We start from the raw sequence: 24,291 nt of genomic DNA, 5'->3' as shown, positions 1-24,291 counted from the left end.
GCTCAACTCTGCCAGAACAGATGCCTGGGCGACTGTAATTCTTCGTGTAGCATGGATGGGGCGGTGGAAAAAAAAAAAAACAAAACAAAAAAACCAACCTCATTTAAGCATTGCAGCCACTGCCTCCTCCCAACCCCACCCGCCACGGCATCGCGGTGCCACGGAGGGTCCCCAAAAGCTGGGGGGCGAAGCAGGGTGGCGAGGGGAGCCTGGGGGATGCTGGGAGGGCACGGTGGGAGGATGGCACAGACCGGAGCCAAATGTGGCTCCGCCGCCAGCCGGGGAGGAGAAAGCAAACCCGCTGCAAGGACAAGTGGGAAGCGCGAGCTCCGTGTGCCACCGGTGTCCTTGCAGCCTGCTCCGTGTCGACGCTCCCCGCAAAACAACGATCCCCTTCTCCCAGCAACGTCCCCTGCACAGCGCGGGGAGGAGAAGCGGTGGCCAGCGCTTGGGAGTGTCCACACTCCTTCTCACGCTCTCCGCAAGCTTCTCCTAGTGCCAGAAGTCTCCCTTTGAGCCCCAAACGCCCCGAGTCGCCTGGCTGCAGGGCAGGAGCTCCCAGCCTGGCCAGCCCCGAAACAGCCCTTGCACTGCACAGAGGAGGCTAGCAGCATTTCCACACAGATATTTTCTTCCATTGGCTGCAGTTTGGGGCTGCCAAAAGCCAAAACAAGAATGGAAACATCCCATTTTTTTGGCAAAAATTCAATGTAGGGGTTTTTTCTTTTTCTTTTCTGGTTTTGGTTTTTTTCTTCTTTTTTTTTCTCTTGTCTTTGGTTAGGAACGGAAATTCCCTGCCATGAAAACATGACGAAACCTCAAACCAAAACACAGCTCGGACTGAAACCTTCGCCCAGTTCCCCAGTGATCCTGTCTGGGGCAGGTCCTGTTGTCGGGGCTCACTCCTACGTGGATACAGGACCAAGCCTGGACCCCAGCACCGGCCACATGCGAGATGAGGGGATGCCAAGCTTTGGGGGATGCTTTCCAGTGACCTGATGTGGTTCCCCGCTGGGAATGCACCACTTCCCAGCCCTGCTCAGCACCATCCTGCCAGCAACAGGCCCAGCAAGGCACTGGTTTTCCCATGGGGAGACTGGTCCCTATGTTTGGGGCCAGGCAGGGACACGGCTCCCAGTGCTGGTGGCTCCGAATGTGACATCATGGCAGTGTTTGCTCCTCGGAAGGTGCCGGCACACTGAGCTCCTTGCATGTCCTGGAGACCTCTGGGCTCCTTTGCAAAAGCATCCGCTGGGAATGGCCTCATCCAGCCCATCCTGGGAGTCTGGATGCGGCCGAGCCCCAGGGCTCGCCCCTGCAGCACCCCTGGTGTGTCCCCCCTCCCCAGCCTTGCCTTCACCAGATGTTGGGGCTGGAGGATGAAATGGCTCTTCCCACCCCAATCCCCAGCTCATCTCTCTCTCCAGCTCCCGTTCCGGAGGCTGGATCCGGCCACGCAGGCTGAATAAGGCTCTGCCTTTGTCCGGCTCCCCCCGCCGCGCTTCCCCTTATCTAGCCCAGCCGCCTTGCCAAGAGCAGGCAGGAGGACAAGCCGGCAAGGCAGAGGCGTTAACTCTTCTCCTGCTCCGGCTCCAAAGCCTCTAAGGCCACCATCACCCCTTGCACAGCACCTCCAGCACGTCTCCTCCATCCCTGCCTGCTCCCCAAAACCAGATGACCCCCCCTCATTGCTCAGTGCTGCACCCCAAACTGGCACAGCAGCATCCCCTCTGTATCCCATGGCTGCTCCTCTAACCCTGGGGGTCCGAGCATCCTTTATGGGGGGTCTGAGCATCCTTGGGGGGGGTCTGAGTATCCTTGGGGGGCACCGAGCATCCCCGGGGGCTGCAGCCAAGGCAGGCACTGGGCGAGGCAGGCATCCCAGGGGCAGCCTGGAGCCCGGCTATCTGTCTGCAGAGCTCTGCGCGCAGCAATTAACCTCGAGAGAGCAGCCGCGGCTCCTGCCAAGAACCACATTAGGTGTGTGTGGCAGCGTCTAGACATGCGAGAGACCAAGAGGCCTTGATCTAGAGAAAGGCGGCTCCATCCCTTCCCCCTTCCTTGCCCACCTCCCTCCCCAAGGGACACCCCTCGCAGGGGTCCGGCCAGCCCTGGGGCTGCAGCATCAAACACTGCGGGGAATGCGAGGATGAGATGTGAGGATGGGGCAGGAGGCTGAGCTCAGCCCCACACGCCTCTTGTGCGGGTGTGGGTCCAAACAGCTCCATGTTGGGCTTCTAAACTGGAGGTTTGATGCTTGGCACGGCACGGCTGTGCCATCGCACACCCCATTCCCAGGGATGCCAGACCCCCAGGTCCCCATCCATCGATGGGAGGAGGAGGAGGAAGGCGGCTGCGAGCGGTACCCAAGGAGTTTCCCAGTCGGGAGATGCAACAACCATCACAGGGAGCTGGCAGCAAAACCCAGGATGAGCTCTGGAGCCCAGGATGGAGCTGGGAAGAAACCCAACTTGCCACCTCCCTATGCCCATCCCAGCAAGCGGGCGGGTGCCAACATCCAGTTCACCCGAGCTGGTCCCTGCAGGTGTGACAGAGCCGGGTGGCACCGTGGGGACCAAGCACCCTCTCCACCCGCACCCTTCGTGCCTGTGACACCCCCCTTGCTGTCGCCTGCCGGGTGCAGCCACCCCAGACGGCTGCAGGATGCTTGGGAGAAGAGCTTTTCCCGACGTTAATTAATTAAAATAAACAGCAAATTAAATACAGCAAAATTAAAATAGCTCCGGAAATTAATTTTCAACAAAACCCACCTGGAAAGGCTGGATATTTAAAGAATTAATGGAGCCCTCTGAGACCATAAAGAACCGCTCAGCTCCCGGCATCCACCAGCCCCCTCCGAGCACCCCCCGGGGACCTGAGGCTGTGGGGAAGCTGGGATGGGACCCCCAACCCCATCCCATCCAAGCACCCAGCTCCCTCGTGTCCTCACTCACAGCTGCCTCGCCGTAGCCCGCACGTGCCCGGGGGAGGGAGGGATGCAGGAAAAGGACGCAGGCGCGCTCGCCACGGTGCCGAGGTTGGGAAGCACCAACCCCAATGCCACCACGGTGCAGGGCTCTGTAGGGACACCGTGCTCCTGCCTGCTCCGCAAGCTGGGGGCGAACACCAGTGGTCCAAGACCAGCAAGACCCACGCAAGCACCAGGATGTCCCTGTCGCCCTCCCTTCCAAAACCCGCAGCACCGAGGGAAATCATTGAGACAAGAGGAAGAAATTCTTCACCATGAGGGTGGGGAGACCACGAGCAGCGGGCAACCAGAACACCCCATCCCTGGAGGTGTTCAAGGCCAGGTTGGATGGAGCTTGGAGCAACCGGATCCAGTGGGAGGTGGTAGAGTTTGGAACTGGATGGACTTTGACATCCCTTCCAACCCAAACTATTCTACGATTCTAGGATTGAAATCCCGACCTCCAAACCCAGCTGGCAGCCCCTGGGTGCTCCGTGCCCCCCGTATATAATCCCCCCAAACCAAGGAGGGATTATTGTGCAAGCAGGCTGCGGGCAAAGCTCCTTACCAAGCACGGCGGGCGGATCGAGGCGCTCCCGGGGGGCTCGCTGGGGCGCAGGCAGAGCACCAGGGGGGCAGCGGCCGGGGCGAGGTGCCTAGAAGCATCCCCATGCCCAGCCGGGCTGCGACCCGAGACCAGGCGCAGCTCGTTGCACGGTTGGGGTGCGGGAAGCGGCGACCGTGGCGCGTACCGGCCCTCCCACGGCACCGGTGGCGTTTCCTCTCCCCACACACGGGGGTGTGCGCACAGGCGCAGCGGCAGAGACACCGGTGAGCGATAAAATGCTCCGGAAGGAAATGGAGAAAGCAAGAAGAAGCTGGCAGGTGGAGAGCTGAAGGGGCCACGACCACCTCCGCCCCGGTGCGGGGGGCCAAGGGGCACGCAGGGCTCCCCCCCACCTCACCAGCGCGCCCGGCTGTGCTGCTCCGTTGGCAAACCCCCACCTGGGGAAACTGAGGCACGGCGGCAGGAGCTCTGTCGGAGCTTCCCACCCTCTCGGGGAGGGAAACGCTTTCCCCTGCCACAACCAGGATGACACCAGCTCCCTGGCCTCCTCCCGCTCCACCCTGTTCCTGCAGGAACCCAGGAGTCCGGGCTCCGGGCACGCAGCCAGCGCCTCCCTCCTGCCTGCGATTCCCACCCGGCTGCTCGGCGGGCGCCCAGGGCCAGCTCTGGCCCTCAGCACCCTCATCCCAAGCCCATCTCCGCTCACACCGACCTCCCTGCCAGGCAAACACCTTCCCGTGCGCGGCGTGTCAGGGCGACCTTGGAGCGGTGCCGCCGCCAACCTTCCCGGGGCTCGGTGGCGATGCCCACGGCACAGCGGGAGGTGACGGAAAGGGTGGGCGAGGGGAGACTTTTCTTCCCCCCATTTATTTATTTATAGGGTGGGTTTTCTTCCCTCGCCGGAGACAAAGGCAGCCCACGTGCCCAAGCGCAGGGTTCAGAGGGCGCTGGCGATGCCGGGACCTGGCGGCGATGCCGGGGCCAGCCGTGCCGGGGGCTCTGGGTGGCCGGTTTCCTCCGCACACAGATGGCTGTTTCGACTCAGTCGAGCGCTTGACCTAAATCTCCTCCTGATCCACGGGAGCTGCAGTCCCTCAGCAGCACAGCTCAAGGCGAGGAGGAGGAGAAGGAGGAGGAAGATGAAGGAAGGGGGGGACTCGGGGCCAGCTGCGGAGCGACGCGAGGGTCGCGCCGGAGGGTCCCCACCCTGGGCTTGGCGGTGGTGATGGAGGGAAAGAAGGAGGAAAACGGGGGGAGGAGGTGGGGTGGGTGTGTGGAAATAAAATCTCCCACGCTTCAACCTCCACCGCCGGCCGCCCGCGCCTGCGTGCTGCAGCCCTCGAGGCCGGGGCAACCGCCCCGCTGGGCTCGACGCCCCGGCCGACCACTTCCTCGGAGAGGGGCCCCGGCGGAGGAAGCTCCAACGGCTCGAAAGTTTCGGCTCTGACTCAACCGCTGGCTTGGGTGACCGAGGTGGTGGCGGCCAAGAAGGGACCGTGTGGGACCCCAGGGGTTCGGGGAATTAATTTTTTTTTTTGGGTTCCCTAGACGAGGGTTGTCTGCGAGGCATGGCGCTCCACCCCCAGTGTCGGAGCAGCCCAAACCGGCTTCCCAGCGACAGCAGAAAGCTTTTAAAATCCCCTACGCGCGCGGCATGACTCACTCCAGAGCCAGTGCCCAAAACAAGCTCCGACACGGAGAGGAATGGCGAGAGCAGAGATGCTGGGGGCGGGCAGGAGGGGCTGGCGAGGGCCGGGGAGGGGGAAAGGGGGAGACAGAAGGAGGGAGAGAGAAGAGAAGAGGCAGAAATAACAGCATCTGAAACTCTGCCTGCTGGAGGCTAATTGGTTCCGGCACAGCCTGGTTTGTTTGGCAATGTTTCCTCTAATCCTTCAGGCTCTGAGCTCCCAGCCCCAGGGACATGGGGACATCCCACCGCCCGGCACCCACGCCCAGACAGCGCCTCTGCAGCACCTCGAGCTCCGCTCCTCGCTACCCTGGGACACAGAGGGGTGATGCTGAGAGCGGTTCTGGGGTCCCTTTGGGGCTGCAGCCCACCACGGTGACATCCTGGGGTTGGTGTCCCCTTATGCCGTGATGCTACAAGCATCTCTGCCCACCCCAGGGTCCCCCCTGGGGCTGAACCCCACCATGGTGACACTCTGGGGTTGGTGTCCCCTTACTCCATGATGCTACAAGCACTTCTGCCCACCCCAGGGTCCCCCCTGGGGCTGAACCCCACCATGGTGACACACCTGGGGTTGGTGTCCCCCTTACTCCATGATGCTACAAGCACTTCTGCCCACCCCAAGGTCCCCCTTGGAGCTGAACCCCATCACAGTGACACCCTGGGGTTGATGTCCCCTTACTCCATGATGCTACAAGCACTTCTGCCCACCCCAAGGTCCCCCTTGGAGCTGAACCCCATCACAGTGACACCCTGGGGTTGATGTCCCCTTACTCCATGATGCTACAAGCACTTCTGTCTACCCTAGGGTCCCCCCGGGGCGGAACCCCATCACAGTGACACCCTGGGGTTGGTGTCCCCTTACTCCATGATGCTACAAGCACTTCTGTCCACCCTCAGGTCCCCCCCTGGGGCTGAACCCCACCATGGTGACATCCTGGGGATGGTGTCCTCTTATGCTGTGATGCTACGAGAACTTCTACCCACTCTAGAGTCCCCCCTGGGGCTGAACCCCACCACGGTGACACCCTGGGGACAGCGTCCCCTTACTCGGTGCTGGGTGCGAGGATGCTCGGAGGAGCAGGCGATGGCCTGGGTGGCAGAGGGAAGGGAGGGGAAAGGATGGGAAGGGAGGGGTAGGGAAGGGAAGGGGGGGCCCCACGGCCCAGCATGGCCAAGCCAGAGCACTAGCCAAGAGTCGGCAGCTTTGTTCCAGGTGCCGGCTCCCTTTTTTTCATTAGGCTAATGGGATGCGGATGCATTATTCCATTCCACATGCTGCTAATGAACCACTCAGGCCAGTGCATTTGCATTAATGTGCAAAAGCACTGGAGGAGGGTGGAGTGGCTGCATCTGGCCAAGGCTGACCTTCCCCACCGCCCAACCTCCCCGGCGCGCAGCCCCCGAGCCACTCTGCGCTCCCACCGCTCCGCCAGACCCTTGATCTCCCCGGGACGGCTCCGACACACATTCCAGGACACATTAACCAGCCCTGAACAAACCCCAGCCTGGCCACCCCGAGCCTGTTGCCTTCTTGCTCATCATCTCCTCCCCATATGGATCCCAACAACCAGCAGCCCCATACGCAGAGAGGACCACGCATCCCTCCGGCATGCCCCGCTGCTCCCCAAAAAGCCATCACTCCAAAGGAAACCCACTCAGCGCGTCCACCCTCCCCAGTTACGTTACTGGGAGCTCCCAGTCCCACCCTTCCAGCACCCCAGGGGAGTGGGGGGCTGTTTCCCAGCCCCCTCCCCAAGTGCTGGCAGGCGTCATGGGAGCCCTTGGGTTGTTTGTTACGGCTCCCAACTGCCTCCGTCCCCGGAGAGGTTTCGAAGGCGAGTGACCCACGAACTGGAATGCGCAAAGCCTCCAGCAAACAGAGCCAGCTGCCTGCACCCGCGCGGGAGAGGGGGGCGGCAAGGGGAGAGCAGCCGCGGCACAGCACCACACAGCACCGCACAGCACCGCTCCGTGCCCGTGGATACACGGCCCCGACATGGATGCTCAGCCCCAACGCGCTCTCCTGGGGTGAGGCGAGAGCAGTCAACCAGCCTTGTTGTGTCCCCAGCACCGCCAGCCCTCACAACGCACCCCAAAACCTCCACGTCCCCCTTCCCACCTCCCTCCCAGCCCACGTTTCGGAGCCGGGATGCAGGGGAGCTGTACCAGAAGGATGCTTCGCCCTTCACTCAGCTGCAAGACCTGCATTCTTGGGTGGTTTAAAGACCTCGAGGACAAGGGACAGCACGGTGGCAGTGCCAGGTCCCCACCTTGGCCAGTGCCACCCTCGTTCTGCGCCGGGAGGCTCCCAAGCAGCAGGGATGGCACAGAGTGGTCTCGGGTAGCTCCGTGCCCGGCGAGCGTACGAAGCCCCTGTGCCCGAGCGCGTGCACATGGGTGTCTGGGTTTGTCACAGCCTGGTGAGCAAGTTAATCTCAGGCTCCCTGACACGTGGAATAAAATCGCGATCCCGTAATGGAATTCATTCGTCTTCCTGTCCAGGGAGAGAACAAGCCCCCCGCTGCCTGCCAGGGCCAGGGCCGGAGCCAGGGCAAGGCAGCTGGGGGGGGCAGCACCCAGTTAGGGGGTCAGCACCCACCTGGGGGGCCTTGCCTGCACCCACCCTCCTCCTTGCGATGGGACCCGACTGGCACGGAGGGACATTCCTGCGAGCTTCTTACCCACGGATGTGCAAAACACCGGGGGCTGCTCTGTGTCCCCTTCACAGGGGACCTTGGCCACATCCCTGGGGACAGCCAGGGTCACGGAGGCAGGATGAACCCCCCCACTGGGAGATCTGGGGCCCCACCAAGCAGTCACAGCGCTCATAAGGGGGGAAGGGGAAACTGAGGCAGGCGGCAGCGCTGGGGAAAGGGCAATTGTGGCGGCATCAAGAGGACAAGGGAAAAGATTCCTCCATTCCCACGATGTCCCTCTGTCCCCACGGCTTGGTGGGGAGCATCCACCCCAGCTCACCCGCAGCACGTGGCTCCCGCTGATGCCAGTGACACAAAATGCCCTTGTGGGACCCCAGGTAGGGCAGGGGCTGCCCCGCTGCCTCAGTTTCCCTCTGGCACCCACAGCCATGCCACCCCCAGGGCAGAAAGCAGCCCCGCAGGCAGCAAGGAGGAGGAGGAGGAGGAGAAGGAGGAGGGCTGCTCCTTCCCAGGCACACAAAGCCCCTTTCATAGGGCCCGAGTTTGGATTTCCTCTGCCAGCCCAGCACCTCGCTGCCTCCTGCCCTGCCAGAAACGCTGCGGTCAGAGCTGGGGGGTGGTGGGTTGGATGCTTAGGGGGGCACGGGGACCTTCAGCTTCATCCCTGACTGTCCCCATGATTTTCCCCTTCCTGTCAGCTTTTAATTATACCCCTAATAAAAGTCGCTTTGCAGGGAAACGGGAGCTTTGTTGCTCAGGAGCTCATCTGCTCCCGCTGCTCCTTCCCCGCTTTAAACCGTAATCCTCAGCTGGGGACACTGCAATTAGCCACCGCCGAGCCGGGCACTGTGTCACAGAGGATTAGGGCTCCCTTTGGCGGGGACCTGGGGGACCCAGCCCCGGAGAGGGTCGATGGCTCCATGCGGGATGGGCTGTCACCCCACTACGGCCTTTGAAGGAGGGGGACAAGCTTAAGGACCCCTCCAGGCAAGCAGCTCCCAGCCCACCCCCTCCAAAAAACCCATGGGCTGCACCACATCAGCGCCACTGGGTGATTTTTGGGGTGCAGGGGAGTCACAGACCCTCAACCGACCCACCTAGAGACCAAAAGGGGCTTCCCAGGGCTTGGCTGGCTTCGTGTGATGTGGCTATGGGGACAGAAATGGGGATGGAGGGATAAAAACGGGGATGGGGGGGACACAAATGGGGATAGGAGACACAAATGGGGACTAGGGGGGACACCAACATGAGCCTCAACCCAAATCCCAGCTTTGGTGCCTGCCTCCAGGTTCCTCTGTCCCCAGAATGGGGAAACTGAGGCACAGGGTGCCCATAACGCACATCCCGCAGCAGGGAGGGACGCGTTGGCGGGTGACAGCCCTCAGCCCTCTCCCCAGGTACCGAGCTGAGCTGCAGAACCAGCAGGTGCTGGGCTCTCAGCCCCCACTCGGGGGCTTCCAAAGCCCTCGGCGCTCCCTGGCACCAAGCCGGTGCCCCCATTCGGCGCTGGCACGGTGACGGTGACGTGGGACCCTGGCGCGCGGTGCAAAGGCCACGTCAGTGGCGTGGCAAAGAGGTGGTGAACACGGGGTCACTCGAGCCCTGAAAGGAGCCCGAGCATCGCTCGCGGGTGCCTGCTCGCCAATCAGCCTCTTCTCAGGGCTAGGGAGGTGAGTGGGGAGCACAAGAGCTCGTTAGCAGCCCTTCATTAAGAGCCCTTCGGGAGGAGGAAGGTACCCGGGGCACCTGCACCTCCGTTTAATGAGCTGCAGCACCATTAAACCTGGTCACGGAGGGGGGCTTGGGTACAGGGGGACTCCTCAAGAGCTGACCCCTACCCTGACCACGGTGTGGGTGCAGGGGACTTGGGTGACAACCGTGCGGAGCACCAGCGGCAAGGATGCGCAGGAGCCCCCCGAGCTCCCCACCAGCTCTGGGGGCAGCTGGCCACGGCTGCACCCCCAAAACATGCCTGCGCCCATGGGTGCTGCACCAAAGTGGGGGACAGGACCCCTGGGACCTTCCCACTGCAGGTGACCCCAAGCAGGGAAGGGGACCCAGGTGTCTTGCTCCTTCCCAGCACCTAGAGCTCCCAGTCTGACCATTAAAGCCCAGCCTCATGCAGCCAGAAGGGACCCAGGTGTCCAGATGATGCTCCTGGATGCACCTTAAGACACACAGATGTCCCCCATGACACCTGGGTCCCCAAAGCCTGAATTCTGGGTCCCCTCAGCCTCCTGTGGCCCCCCACCCTCCTGGCATGGGGCTCTCCCTCGTTAATGTTTACTCGGGTTCGTTAGCGCCCGCACATCACCATGGCAACCCTGCAAGCTGCGCGCTGCCATCGGCGCCACCGCCACGAGGACGTCCCCGCACGTGGGGTCACGGCGGGCACCCCACCACCACCCCCCCCAAACGCCAGGCTCGCGGGGCTGGGGGGCGGCATTGGGGAACGAAAGGGATGCGGGGATGTCGGGATTCGCCTCCTTCCCCACCGGAATGGGGTGGTTCGGTGCCACCCAGCCAGGGTGACGGCACCCACCGCTCGCCCCCAACGCACCCGCTGCCACGTCGGGGCTTGCAGGCATGTGTGCAGCGCTGCCAACGCGCCTCGGCGCTGCATTATTTATAAACCGGAGGAGCAGAGGGCTCGGCAGCAGCTGCAGAGCCCTCGCAGGCCACCCTGCCCGGTGTCACGCAGCCACCGAGCCCGCTGGCACAGCAGCACCACAGCCCCGGCAGCCAGGAGGGACAACGGGGACAAGGCTGGCAGAGCCACAGGGCACCCAGATGCCACCCTGGACGTGGCTGGTGCAGCACGTGGGGACATCTGGGGCGTCCCCGTGTCCCCTGTGCCACTGTGGCACCCCAAGTTGCCTCCAACCACCCACTGCAGGTGGGTTTGAGCGATGGGTGGGGACATCTGGGGTGTCCCCGTGTCCCCTGTGCCACTGTGGCACCCCAAGTTGCCTCTAACCACCCATTGCAGGTGGTTTTGAGTGATGGGTGGGGACACGTGGGGACATCTACTGCATCCCCGTGTCCCCTGTGCCAGTGTGGCACCCCAAGTTGCCTCCAACCACCCATTGCGGGTGGGTTTGAGTGATGGTTGGGGACACGTGGGGACATCTGAGGTGTCCCCATGTCCCCTGTGCCAGCATGGCACCCCAAGTTGCCTCCAACCACCCATGGCAGGTGGGCTTGAGCGATGGGTGGGGACATCTGGCACGTCCCCGTGTCCCCTGTGCCAGCGTGGCACCCCAAGTTGCCTCCAACCACCCATTGCTGGTGGGTTTGAGCGATGGGTGCCCCTACCCAAGGCCCAACACTACACAGTCCTGGCTGTACCAGGGCCATCAGCGACGCAGAGCAGGATGCGACCCCGGTGCTGGTTCCCTCCATCCGCTGGCGGCATCGCGCTCCCTTCGCTACGGCAAACAGGTTTTCCTTAAGCTTTGCCGAATCCTCCCACCTCCTCCCCGCTGCGAGTCCCACCTCCGGGCTGGGGAAGGCAAGAGGAGGAGGTGGGGGGGGAAAAGAGATGGAGACTGAGTTGGGGCTTTTAATTTTTCATTATTAATTTCCCATCAACGCCGAGAGGCGCTGGGGCTTCGCTCAGCCGCCCCCAGCATCGCCCCCCGCGCTCCCTCGTGCTCTCCTGGAGCTCTGCACCGGCTGAAGCCTAGCCAGGCTGCCGATAGGATTAATTCTGCATGACTGCCCATCTCCGCGGGGGGATCTAAGACCCTCAGGCCTGCAGCAATCTTTAAAATTCCTCCAGCCCAACTTAATTCCCTCTTCCTGCAGAGCTGGCGCATCTGCTGCAGTCAGGCACGGAGAGAGAGAGGGAGACGGAGGGGGGAGACGCCAGCACCTAGGATTGCCGGCAAGCTCCAGTGCCAAGCGGTGGTGGCCCTGCTACGGTGGTCACAGATCCGCGTTGTCACCGTGGGGTCACCCAGAGCCACCCCGCAGGTTGCCCTGGGGAGAGGGTTTGCACTGGGGGTGGGGGAAACTGAGTCACGCTGGGGATGGGGGTCGGACGCGGCGCCCTGGGCACGTTGCCACCCTTCCCACCACAGCTGGGAGTCCCCAAACCTGGAGGATGACTTAAAAATGGGGAGTTTCCAACACCTTTGGGCTTTGAATCCCCGGGGGGAGTTTACTCAGAGCCTCTCACCCTCGACTTTCACCCTCCTCAGCTCCAAGAGACAGGTGAAAATCACCCAGGGACAATCAGGGTCCGGAGTCCCTGGATTTTGGGATGGATTAACGGAAAAGCAGCTTGAGAAACAGCCTCGCAACCCTAAGCAGAGCTCCCCCTTGGCCCCTCTTCCAGGGGACAAGGACTCCAGTGTCCCCCAGTGCCAGCCCTGCGGGGACCCCCTGGCACCTCCAAAGAGCACCAGGGCGAGGAGCCCGGCCAAGCCGGGGGGTGCTCCCCCCGAAGCGCCCGCCATGCACCGCGGCAGCCTGGGGACGACAGCGTGTCCCCGCGCTTTGAAGGCTCAGCTGCCGCCACGCCGAAGCTGGCAGCCGGCGGGCAGAGCTAACCTTCAGGGGGGCGGCACAGCGAGGAGCCAACGGAGCAAAGGAAAGCTGAGGCGGGCAGGGGGGGGACACACACACACACACATGCAGCCACCAAACTCCATCCCTCGCTCGCACCCACGCGCCAGCAAAGCAACCAGGGGTCGAAAGCGGCTCTTGGCCACCTTTAGCTGCAACTCGCCCCGCTCGCCTGGCAGCCGGGAGGATGGCGAGGAGCGCAGCCCAGCCCAGCTGCCGGCGGAGCTGCGGATACATGCATTTAAATCACTTATATCTTTACTTTCTCCTGCGCTGGCTGTGAGATGGGCTTTTTTTGCATGCGTAATTAGGGGGTGGAACAGATGGCGGAGGGTTCGTTTAAAGTAATGCATCCATTAAAATAACCTTCGCTGTCGGGGACTGCGCTCCGACAGGGGCCTGTTTCACCGGGGGCGGCGGGGAAAAGAGGTGGGGGGGGGGGGCTTTGTTCTGCAGGGTTAGGGGGGTGTCGGACTTTGGGAAGGCGGCCGGAGCGCAACCTCCCTCTGGGATGCAGCATCCCAAGACGAAAGGGTGAAGCCGGTTGGGATACACCGACCTGGATGGCCACAGATGGATCGTACTCCAACTGGGGCCAAACTAGGGGTTGAACGGGTCCTCTCCAGGGCTCAGTTTCCATAGCAATGTGATGGCAGCGAGACGGCGGGGAAGCAAAGCCCAGCCAAGGGTCGGTGTCCAGCCCTCCAGCATCTCCCACGCTGGCGATGATGCCATGGGGTGGGCACGGTCCCCACAAGGGGCAGCTCTGGATGAGGTCCCAGCTGGAGCTGCTCCTGGCGGGGACCGCAGGGTGTCACCGTGCCCCCTACCCACCCTAGAAACCCAAAAAGGAGCTGGAGGAGGACACTTGGCCTTGCCACGCAGCACCAGCCGCCTCTCCTGTTTCAAACCCTGGGTTCCCGGGAGAGGCAGGAGGGCTTTGTTCCGGCACTGGAGGAGCGGAGGCCAGAGAAAGCAGGAGTGCCCTGCCAGCTCTTGTGTTTCACTCCCGAGGAATGCTGGGGAGGGGAGGGGAACGCTGCTCCCCCCGCCCCACCGGGCGCCTGGCCCGGCTGCAAGGGTGTCAAGGCTGGTGGGAGGAAGAGGAGGCTGCAGGGATGAAGGATGGGGAGGCGGGCATCGCGCAGATGCTCTGGTCCCACCACGTGTGCTCGGGGCTGGCAGCGGGTGGGCTGCGGGGGGGGGACACACACAACACACACAGGATGACACACACACACACACCCCCCCAGGGTGGCACGGTGATGCTGGCTGGGTTGGAGCGGAGCAAATCCTTCTGAGAAAAGGCTGCCAAGACAAAATTACCACCCCCGTGGCGGAGGAGAGGAGAAGCCCCTGTGGGTACCCACTGGATTTGGGGGCTCCAGACACCAAGGACGGGGCTGGGGAAGGGCGAGAGCAGCAGCGAAGCCAAAGCCACCCATGCGTGTTCAAATATTTAGTGTGCACTTGCTAAGGTGCTTCTGCTGCCTTCAGGGCATCCCTGCGTTTGAAGCATCAGAGAGGTGGGAACTAGGTGGGGGGGGATGGGGAACAACTGCCAGGGCTGCACTGGGGAGCGGGGGTGGGGGGGGTCTCTCTTTTCCAGCTGGGCTGGGGGCAGGGGGGCAAGGCTGGTGCCAGTCACAGCCCAGGGAGCTCAGGGAGGGCTGGGAGAAGCTCAGCATCCCCTTGAGCACTGCAAAGGCTCTACCTCATCATCCCTCCACCAGCCACAGACTCAACACCCCACGGGGCTGCACATCTCTCCCTTCTCCTCTTCCTCCTCCTCCTCCGTCCCTCATGCACCTCGCCAGTTCCCTGCGCTCCCACCGCTCTCCAGCACCCTAGGGTGTCCCTGAGCACCGGCGTGGCCTGGGGGACAAGCGGCGGCTGCGGCAACGCTGTGGCTGATGCCAGCAGCGGGACGAGGCGGCTGCTCTCCCCAACGCCTCCGTGCCGGGGGCAGAAAGTGAGATGCCAACGGCGCCAGGGCGAAGGACACGGGATGGTGGCAACGACCTGGGGGCTACCAGGGAGACGCCAACAGCTAAGAAGGGATCGCAGCAGGACCCGGACTACGAATCCCCAGGCCAGAAACAGGAGAAGCTCCTCCAGTTTGCCCTCCCCAGCCCCACACACGCGTCAAGGAGCCGTCGCCGTGCCTGCCAGCCGAGGGACACCGGGCTTTACCCCATCGCCGCTCACACAACCCCATCCCCACACCGTCCCTTGGCTGCTGAGCCCCAAATCCACCACCCCCTGCCTACTGCTGATCCAAAACTCCCCTGGCTCATCCTACTCCCTGTCCTCCCCCAACCCCATCCAGCCCCAGGTCCCCTTCGCCTCCCGCAGCGTTTCGGCCGGTCCCTTTGGTGCACCCCAACACCGGCAGCTCTTCCCAATCCCCAAGCCAGCAATCCACCGGGAGAAAAAAATAAAGAAAAAAAAACAGTCCCAAAAAAAAAACCTTCCCCACATCCGCGGCGGCTCTGCCAGCTCTGCGGGTCTGGGGGGGCTGCGGGCTGGCCCCCCGCTCGCCAAGAACAATAGCGCCTTGTTCCAACCCAGCTCTGTCCTCTCCTGCCAGGCTGCAAACACCTCCCTGGGCAAAGCACTGGTCACTCTCACCTCTAGGTCTCTCTCGCTGTTTCCCAGCTCCCTCCTGACAAATCCCCGTTCCCGATCGCTTCTCCTCCCCGCGGGTCCATATTAAGCTACATTCTCCTTTCAGCTGGGTGGAAAACAGCAGTAATAACCATGTGGAGAGAGCCGTGCCCCCCACCTCCACTTCCCTCCCACTTTGGGGTTCAAATTTCATTTCAGCAAAAAAGCTTCCCCCGCCTCCAATTTCTTCCCCCAAACCGAGTCGCTGTCGTCTCGTCTGATCTCGGCAGGGGCCGTATGGATGCTCAGCTCCTCCTGGTTCAGGATCTGCTGCCAATCTGGACCTCGCAAACTGGTTCTCACACAGCTCCCGCCTAGCACCTCCCTCTCAGCATTTATTGTCCCTCCTCAGCCACCGAGCCCCAGCTTGCTCCCTGCCACCCTGCTCTCCACGCCACCGTGCTCGATGCCATCCTACTCCCTGCCACCTCGCTCCAACCCACTGTCACCCTGGTCCCCATAACACTTTGTTCCATGCCATCCTGTTCCCTCCTCCCCTTCATCCACGTCACCCAGCTCCCCATGCCATCGTGCCACCCCATCACCTCACTCCTCTGCCACCTTGCTCCATGCCACCTTGCTCCAACCTACTGTCACCCTGGTCCCCAAAACACTTTGTTCCATGCCATCCTGCTCCTCGTGCCATCCTGCTCCCCGCTCCTCTGCCACCTTCATCCACGTCACCCCATGACCTCGCTCCTCTGCCACCTTGCTCCATGCCACCTTGCTCCACATCACCTTGCTCCAACCCACTGTCACCCTGGTCCCCAAAACACTTTGCTCCATGCCATCCTGGTCCCCGTGTCATCCTGCTCCCTGCTCCTCTGCCACCCTCATCCACATCACCCTGCTCCCCATGCCATCCTGTCACCCCATCACCTCGCTCCTCTGCCACCTTGCTCCATGCCACTGTCAACCTGGTCCCCATAACACTTTGTTCCATGCTATCCTGCTCCCTGATGCCTTCATCCACCTCACCCTGCTCCCCGTGCCATCCTGTCACCCCATCACCTCACTCCGCTGCTCCCTCGCTCCTGTGCCACTTTGCTCCATGCAACCTTGCTCCACGCCACCCTGCTCACTGCCACCCTCCACCCCACGCCGCCCCTCTCCCATCGCCGCTCGTCCGGCCACGCATGCTTCCACGCTCCCCTCCAGCTTCTCCTTGGACGCGTCCATCCCAAGCCAAGCCTTCGAGTTCATCGAGCGAGATTTATTCCCGGCATATTCCCCGGGGAGGCCGGTGGGGAGCCAGGGTGGCCCCGTTGCCTGGGGCTCTGCAGCCTCCCTCTTTCCTGCAGCTGAAGAGCTCATCTCCCTCGCCCAAGGCGCTCCGTCCTCCTCCAGATATTTTAGGCCCAGGTTTTGCGAGGAATGTACAGGCGCCGAGCCCAAGCCGATGCGCTGAAGTCAGCAGGAGGCGAAGAGCGTGCGCGGGGCTCGGGGCCCCGGGGGTGGTGGCGGCGGCGATGGGATGGGATGGAATGGGATTCTGCTCCCTCCGCCTGGAGCTCGTTTAGCGGCGGGAAGGGCAGAGGTTGGAGCAGGCGGATGCCAGAACTGCTTCGCTCTCCCTCCGAGAGGATCAATACCACATTTCGACGCTCCCTCGTCTCCCCGCATCTCGCGCCAGGCCAGGCTGCAGCCACGCTCGCCGCCTTCACGCCTGCGCGGGGTGGCCTTCGGCACAGAAAGGGGGGGTCCCCGCTGCTTTCCGTCCCCGTCCCCTTCCCCAACAAGGCGAAGGAGGCAGCTTTGCCACGGTGGCACGTTCCCTGCCAGCACCCACCCGGACCCACCTTCACCCCTTGGCTCCGTCGCCGCTCACCAAACCGTGCAACATGACGCTACCCCGCTCCTCCAGCCTCCTCACGCCCCGCTGACCCCCTACCCCCTATCCGAGCACCCCCAGACCCCTCTCACCGTGCACTCCCCCCTGCACCGAGGCGGCTCAGCGCGCCTCCCAGCCCAGCCTGGCGTCCCCACAAGGGGCTTCGCCCTCCCGCTAAGGGGGACCCCGGCGTGGCGGCGCGTGACGCCCTTGTCCCGGCCCCGCTGGCACGCAGGCATCCTACGTGCTCCGACAGGTGAGCCCCCGGGGCAGCGTTCCTGCCTGGGCCAGCAACTGTCCCCACCGGGCAGCCGCTCTGCAGGCATGTTCCTTCCCAGCACGTCCCTCCCTCCGTATCCAGCCTCTCTCGGCCGGCAAAAAAAAATAAAAAATAAAAAAAAAAAAGGGGGAGCCGACAGATTTTAATGAGCTCCCCGGAGGCATCGCTCCGCACCCCCCCTCTCCCGCCTCTTCGCGCGCCCGGGAACCGATGCTCTGAAACACAACCCTCGGTGGCAAGGCTGGAAAAAAACCACAGGGCACATTTCTCTCCTCGCTCCCTCCCTTCTCTCCTCGCCTCCCCCAGCTTTTTTGCTCTCCTGCCGATGCCAAAGACCCAGCCGGGCTCTTGTGCTTTCACTCGCAGCTGCAGCTGCCGATTTTCGCTGTAAGCCCTTGTGCCTAGAAGGCCCAGAGCGAGGGATTCTGGGACGCGGTGATTGAAGACAGCACCAGCGCGGAGACCATTGCTCAGACTTTCCCTGTCTGTCGCCCCAACGCTCAACCCACAGAGAGGGAGGGAAAAAAAAAAAAAAAGAAGAAAAAGAAAAAAAAAAAAAGGCAAGAAAGGGAAAAAAAAAAAAAAAGATGGAGAGGGGAAAAAAAAAAAAATGGACTGGCGCTCGCCCCTTCCCACCCACACACCGCTGCGCCGGCATCAAGCACCGGGTCAGCCAGCCCACGGGGCCAGGGCGAGCTCCCCAGCTCCTGGGGAGCTGCTGGTTGCTTCACTTTGCAACAGAAAATCCCCCCACAAGCGCACCGAGTGCCTCTCAGTGTGCAGCCCGCCGTGCATCGCCTTAAAAACTCACAATGGGCACCTTAGTGGCACCCTGGGTGCTTCCCCCAGGTGTTATTTTGAAGGGAAATGACAATAACGCAGGTTTGCAGCCACGGTTTGCAGCACGGGGGGAATATCGGGGCGCGGGCGCAAGGGGAGGCGATGCTTCGCGTGATGCCAGGTCCTCACGCAAAGCCAAAAAGCTCCCCCGCGGCGGTGGGAGCAGCGGGATGCACCCCGGAGCCAAGCAAACACCCTGGGCGCACATCACCGCGTCCTCTCTGCATGCAAAGCCACCGGAGAGAGGGGGTCCCCAGCGCCCTGGGGTCCAAGCGTGCTTGGAGAAGATCCCACGGGACCAAATACCTGCCCTCCAGCCCACGCAGGTACCGCTCGGTGTGTGGCCTCGCGGCAGAGCAGGCAAAACTCCAGCCTGGATAGACAGACGGACACACAGCGGGGAGTAGGGAACCCGATCGCGACCCTGCGGACCCCGACGCTGGTGAGAGGCGGGGGGGTCTGGCTAGCATCTCCCACCCAGCCGAGCCTTGGCACCCCAAGAACCGTGCATCACCAGCTCCCCGAGGAGACCTCTCGGCACATCCCAGCCCCGAAGTTCGGCGGGTGGCGAGGCCGGCGAGGGGACGGCGCACATCTGCGACGCATTCCGGGGTTACATCCCGCATCCGGGCAGCCCAAGCCACAGCCCAGCGTCCAGCTGGCCAGCCCCGACGGGGGGGAACCCTACCCTATGGCCAAGCCAAAATCCTCCCCTCGTCCCTTCGCCACGCTCCCCGTTACTGAGCCCGGAAGAAGGAAACAGCCCTCCCCACCGCTGCCCTGTTTACCAAGAGCTGGTTCCAAGCACTCGGGAGAATAGCAGGAGCGTTTCAAGGCCCTGTTTCCACTCGGCTGACACACACTATTTATAGAAGCCCACAATTCTCCCAGAGCTTTCCTCGGGATCTCAGCAGAAATAGCCTGCCCCGGGTCTCTGCTGCCTCCTCTAAGGAGGCCAGGGCAGCGTTGGCCCCCGCAGGCTCCCCGTAACCTTCCACGGGCTTCCATCGCTTCTCCTCGGCCGGGTGTCCTTGGCTACCCCGTCCCCTCGCCGCGGTGCCAACCCTCTTGCCTCTCCCCGTTGCCAAAACCCCCCTGGGTCTCCACCTCCCGGGGATCCCAGCGGGCACGCGGTGGCACGCGGTGGCTCCGACGGGTGCGCGGTGGCCGCGGCCGGCGTCCGGGAATGGGATGGTGGTTCACGGGGTGGGGGGGTGTAAAGAAGTGGAAGACGGGGGGGTTGAAGGTTGGCAAAGCCACCTCCCTGCCTGACTGCATCCGAGCGCGGCGGAGCCCCCGGGGGACTCGCACCGGGGATGGAGTTGGCCTATTCAGGTTACAGAGAGACATGGCAGAGCGGAATTTGGCGCCACGCCATCCCTTCTCCAGCCCCCCCATCCCGCCCTCCTCTTCCCCCCCCTTCCCCACCACCACCACCACCACCCTCCCCTGCAAATTCCTCAGCCCAGCAGGAGAAGCCAGTGTAAGGGGACACCTGGGGGGGTGGCGGGGCGAGGGAAAGGAAAGCGGGGAGGCTTTGGCGGGGAGGGCCCCCCGATTCGGACCACGCGCCCCCAACGCTTGGCGGTGCCCGGGTGGGAAGCGAGCGGGCAGGATCCGTGCCCGTCGCCCCCGGGGGGGTTGGGTTCGCTTCTGCTCTCTGTCACGCCAGGATAAATCTGGAGTGACTCCACCGCGCGCCCAGGGCTCATGGCAGCGGCACACAATGAGCTCAGCCTGTGGCTTTCGCTGGCCGCCCTGGTAGCCACGGGCCAAGGGGTCGGATGCATGAGGCCACCTGGTTGCAGTCAGGGCTATGTGTCCCCCCAGCATGGAAACAAGGGGGGACCCAGGTGTCCCCAGCCCTGGGGACACCGAACGCGTCTCCAGCGTGGGCAGAGGGTCCAGCACGAACGCGATGCCACCAAAGCCACCGCTTCCCCGTGGTCCCCATCGCCGCACACACACCGAGGTGGGGAGGGGGGGGGGAGGTAGAGGGGTGGGGGTGGATTTAAATCAGCTGATCGATAAAAACAAATCAGAGGGGGGTGTGGGGGGGGGATGACAGGCACCAAAGCAACAACCGCTCGCCGAGCCCCGCGTCGCAGACCACGCAACTTTGCCAGCGGGGCTGGGGCGAAGCCCCTGCACCCCTCAAATCCCCCCCCCCCACCTCTCCGCTCACCCCGGGGTCGCCCGCTGCTCCCCGGAGCTTGGCTGCCAGGGAAAGGGGGTAGGATGCTCTGCCCCACGGGGGGGTCCCCAAGTCTCCCTGGGAAGCCCAGCAACCCCCAAAGGTTGTTGACAACGTTGTGCCTTCTAGTGGAGAGAGCCGGCTCTGACAGCTGTCACTCAGCACTCACACCCCGGGGGGTTGGAGAGAAGAGGGGGGGGGACACCCACAAAACATTAAGGGGGGGCATATAGGGGCCGTGCAGGGGGAGGCGGCTGAACTCGCGGAGCTCGCCGCCTTCCCCTAGCTGGGGGGGTCGCCTCGCCACCGCCCCCCCCCCCCTTTTCCTTCTCCAACCCCCAAGTGCCATTAAAACTCCAGCAATTTGGCACCAACTCGCGCAACTTCAGCAAAGGGGACGGCGCAGGGCGGGGGGGGGGACACACACACACACTTTCACCCCCCGCCTCCTTCCCACCCCCCCCCCCCCCCGCCCTGCCCCGAGGTGGGGGGGGGGTCCCACCCCCTCCCCAGCCCCACACAAAGCCCCGGGGGGGCCCCCCGAGGATACTCACCCGCCGGCTGCTGCGCTGCCAGCCCCTCGGAGCCCGCCCGGGCTGCCTCCTGCCCGGCCGCGGGGGTCCCGGAGCCCTCGGCACCGCTCGCCACCTTCAACGAGAGCATTTCCAGCGCCTCCTTGCTCACATTCTCCCCAGGCAACTCCTCTCCTTGCCAACCCACCCCCTCCTCCGTCCCTTCGCCTGCTCTTTCCTCGCCGTTTCCCTCCCTCCACCTCCCCCTCCACCCCTCTATTTTAAATTTTTTTTTTCCTTCTCTCTCTCTCTCTCTCAGCTTAATTTTTTTTTTCCTCTCCCCCCCCCCCTTCGCCTCTCACACACACACACAAAAGGCAGCGGAGCGGGAGGCGGAGGGGGAACCGACCTCCCCTCTGCGCCTCCGCCGCTCGCCGCCTGCGGAAAGCAAAGAAAAGACACAGCGCAGCAGAGCCCTGGCTTGCTGCTGCCTCCCCCCTTCCTCCTCCTCCTCCTCCTCCCTCTCCACCTCCTCCTCCTCCTCCTCCTCTTGCCTTCTGCCGCTCCCGGCTTTGTGGGGGCTGGGAGGAAAAAAAAAAAATAAAAAAATAAAAAAAAAATAAAAAATTTAAAAAAAAGAAAAGAGGGGGGAGCCGGCGGCGAGGCGCGCCCTGCCCCTTCTCTCCCGTGCGCTCCGGGGACCGCGGCTCCGCTCCTCTCTCCGCGCTGTCACGGGCAGCATCCGGCACCCCGGGGAGATGGGGCATGCCGGGCCTTGTAGTCCTTCCTTTTCCACCCCCCAACACCCCCCCCCGCCCCTTTTTTTTTTTTTTTTATTTTTATTCCTTCCTTTTCCTTTTCCTACCTCCCCTCTCCAGCTCCGCCGGCACCTCCGCCTCTTTCTCTCCCCTGCGATGCGCTCAAGCCTTAAACCTTAAGCGCACTTAAGCAAGGAAAAAAATGAGATGGGGGCATCCCGGGGGAGGGATGCAGGGAGGGATGCCCCCCCCCGGGATGCCCCCCCGGGGTCCCAATAGGATGCGCAAGGCATTGCTGCCCTCTCCCGGGTTGCACCCGCACTGCGCACCCCCCTCTTTTCCCCTAAAGATTCCGGTTTTTAGGGGAAAAAAAAAAGACACACGCACCCCCTGCATCCCCCTCCACCTTAATTCGAAGTGGAGCCCCTCACCCAGCACCCTCTCCATCGTAGCGCCCCTGCGAAGCCGCCCCCCTCTCCCTTATTTTTTTTTTTTTAATTGATGTGGGTGGTTTTTTTAAAGCAAAAGATGTGGCTGCAGCCTGGGAACTTCCCTGCTGGTTGGTAACATGCTGCTCCTCCACTTTTTTTTTGGGATACGGCACCTCTCGGCTGCGTCCCAGGGCACGGGGGGATCGAGGTCCCTTGGGGGAGCAGTGACACAGCTCCCTGAGTGCCCCGTGACCTCCCTTCCCGCGGCTCCATCCAGCCCCCTCCTAATTTTCCACCGATGTTAACATTCCCAGAGCTGAGTAGCTACAATACAATTAAAGCAGATAATACCGGTGATGTTTGTTGTGACACTGTGTTTTTGTGAGTGACGCGTGAAGGGTTAACCCCAGGGAATTGGGAATATTGCTTGGCGACTAATAACACCTGAGTCATCGATGAAAGAAGAGGGAGAGACGAAGCACCTGGGTTTGCACCTGCCCCTCGCCTCACCTGTGTGGGGTAGGTTGAGGTTCGAGGTGGGTTTAGGGATCAACAGGCAGCCGGGAGAGAATCTGAGCTCAGGAGAAGCCCTCGGCATCCCAGCTTCGCCCCCAGACTGGGATGAACTGGGAATTGTCTTCCAGCAGGGACCTATGGCACCTGGAGCATCTCTGCTACGAGGACAGGCTGGGAGAGTTGGGGTTGGTCAGCCTGGAGAAGAAAAGGCTCCAGGGAGACCTTAGAGCAGCTTCCAGTGCTGAGAGGGGCTCCAGGAAAGCTGGGAAAGGGCTTTGGGTCAGGGATAGGACAAGGGGGAATGGTTTTAAATTGAAAGAGGGAAGATTTAGATTAGACATTAATAGGAAATTCTTCACAATGAGGGTTGGGGAGGCCCTGGCCCAGGTTGCCCACAGCAGTGGTGGCTGCTCCATCCCTGGAGGGGTTCAAGGCCAGGTTGGATGGGGCTTGGAGCCCCTGATCCAGTGGGAGTTGTCCCTGCCCATGGCAGGGGGTGGAATGAATGAACTTTGAGGTCCCTTCCAACCCAAACCATTCCAAGATTCTTTGATTCTGTTGCACCCAGAAAGGTGGCAGCTCCGTCCAAGTGCTCCGTGCACCCCAGTGGGATCCGCACGGATGGAGCAGGGACCAGCTGGCGCTCTGCACATCCCAGAGGAGGATGGGGAGCGGTTTGCATCGCTCTTGGAAGCAGAGCAGCGAGGAGGCCTCGGCTCCAGCCCGGTCAGCAGAGGAATCTGCACACGCAGACAGGATCGCTGCAATTGCTGGTGGCTGAGTGAGCAACTTTGCAGGCTTCCTCGTCCCCTCGCCCTGAATGTCAGCTTTGAAATTTTTTTCTTGCTATTTTTAGGGACGCTTCAAAAAAAAAAAAAAACAACCGAGGAGGATCCCTCCCTTCTCGCCTTGCAGGGCTTTGTGCCCTATGAATATTGCAAGCCTGTGTGCTGCTGTCCCTGTGTTTGCACCCGGGGAGTGGGACAGAGGGACGGGTCGGGCAGGGAGAGAAAGAGGTCGTGCGAAAAACATTACGTCGCAAGCAGAATGGGTTAGAATGTAAAAGATTTATTAATTTAATCCAAAGCATTAAAAGGTCATGTATTAATCAAAGGGATGCTTAAAACTGTCAAAGTCCTTTGTCAGGATTGAAGTGCATCTCTATAGTTATCATAAAATATATATATCAGTCTGGCACGGAGCCCTCGGCAGCGCCAGGAGCGAGGATGAGGAGCAAAGCGAAGCGCTTGGCAGAGGGGTCCCTGCTGGGGGGCACCCCCCCTCTGGTTCTGCCAGGCTCCCAGGGGTTCTCAGCACCCTCACGCTGAGCTGGGGGCTTTGTGGGGCACCCCGCTTGTCCCCAGGCCTGGGTTTGTCCCCATCAAGTCGGGTTTGTCCCTTTCAAGTTGGATTTTTCCCCATCAAGTCGGGTTTGTCCCCATCAAGCCCCGCGGTTGTCCCCAGCTTGGTGGGGCTTGGGGAGAGCTGGGGTGATGGGTGGTGACGGGTTTGGGAATGGGGTCACCTCCTCACCCCCAGCTCAGAGAGGGGTTGGTGGGCGCTGGTGGCTCCCGGTCGTGCCAGGGGACATCGGGGAGGAGCTGAGCCCACGCCACTCATGTCACAACTCGGCGGGGGCTCAGCCCCACCGGCATTTCTTGTATTTTTACCAGGAAAAGGGGTAGTGCAGGCGGGTCCCCAGGGCCACCCGGGTCACCCTGTCCCCTCTGGCAGCCAAGTGCTGTGTCAGCAGCGTTGGCGTGGACTAACGCTACCATCTAGCGGCTGCTTTTCCGAGCCGGGGCCACCG

General features: G+C 62.4%; 1 protein-coding gene across 5 annotated transcripts in view; it reads right to left on the bottom strand.

Annotated features, from left to right (window-relative positions):
• The window catches only part of AHDC1 (AT-hook DNA binding motif containing 1), a 58,550-nt gene extending 37,283 nt beyond the window's left edge, over positions 1-21,267 (bottom strand). The window contains exons 1-2 of one of the 5 annotated variants that reach the window (XM_069875537.1): positions 21,186-21,267; positions 20,819-20,912 (exon numbers count right to left, since the gene is read on the bottom strand). Coding sequence is in view for 1 of the 5 variants with exons in the window: in XM_069875534.1 (XP_069731635.1) it covers positions 20,819-20,927 (109 nt within the window). In the remaining 4 variants the exon portion in view is untranslated. Of the gene's footprint in view, positions 1-3,536; positions 3,678-15,083; positions 15,192-18,858; positions 18,881-20,818; positions 21,016-21,185 lie in introns of those variants that run through there. The other 4 variants (XM_069875534.1, XM_069875532.1, XM_069875538.1 and 1 more) reach the window with 4 other exon arrangements.
• Positions 21,268-24,291: the final 3,024 nt, after the last annotated feature.

This window comes from Phaenicophaeus curvirostris, chromosome 23 (assembly GCF_032191515.1).
Source record: "Phaenicophaeus curvirostris isolate KB17595 chromosome 23, BPBGC_Pcur_1.0, whole genome shotgun sequence".
Taxonomy (NCBI): Eukaryota; Metazoa; Chordata; class Aves; order Cuculiformes; family Cuculidae; genus Phaenicophaeus; species Phaenicophaeus curvirostris.
The sequence above is the reverse complement of the archived record's forward strand: the minus strand, read 5'-3'. Positions and strand labels throughout refer to the sequence as shown.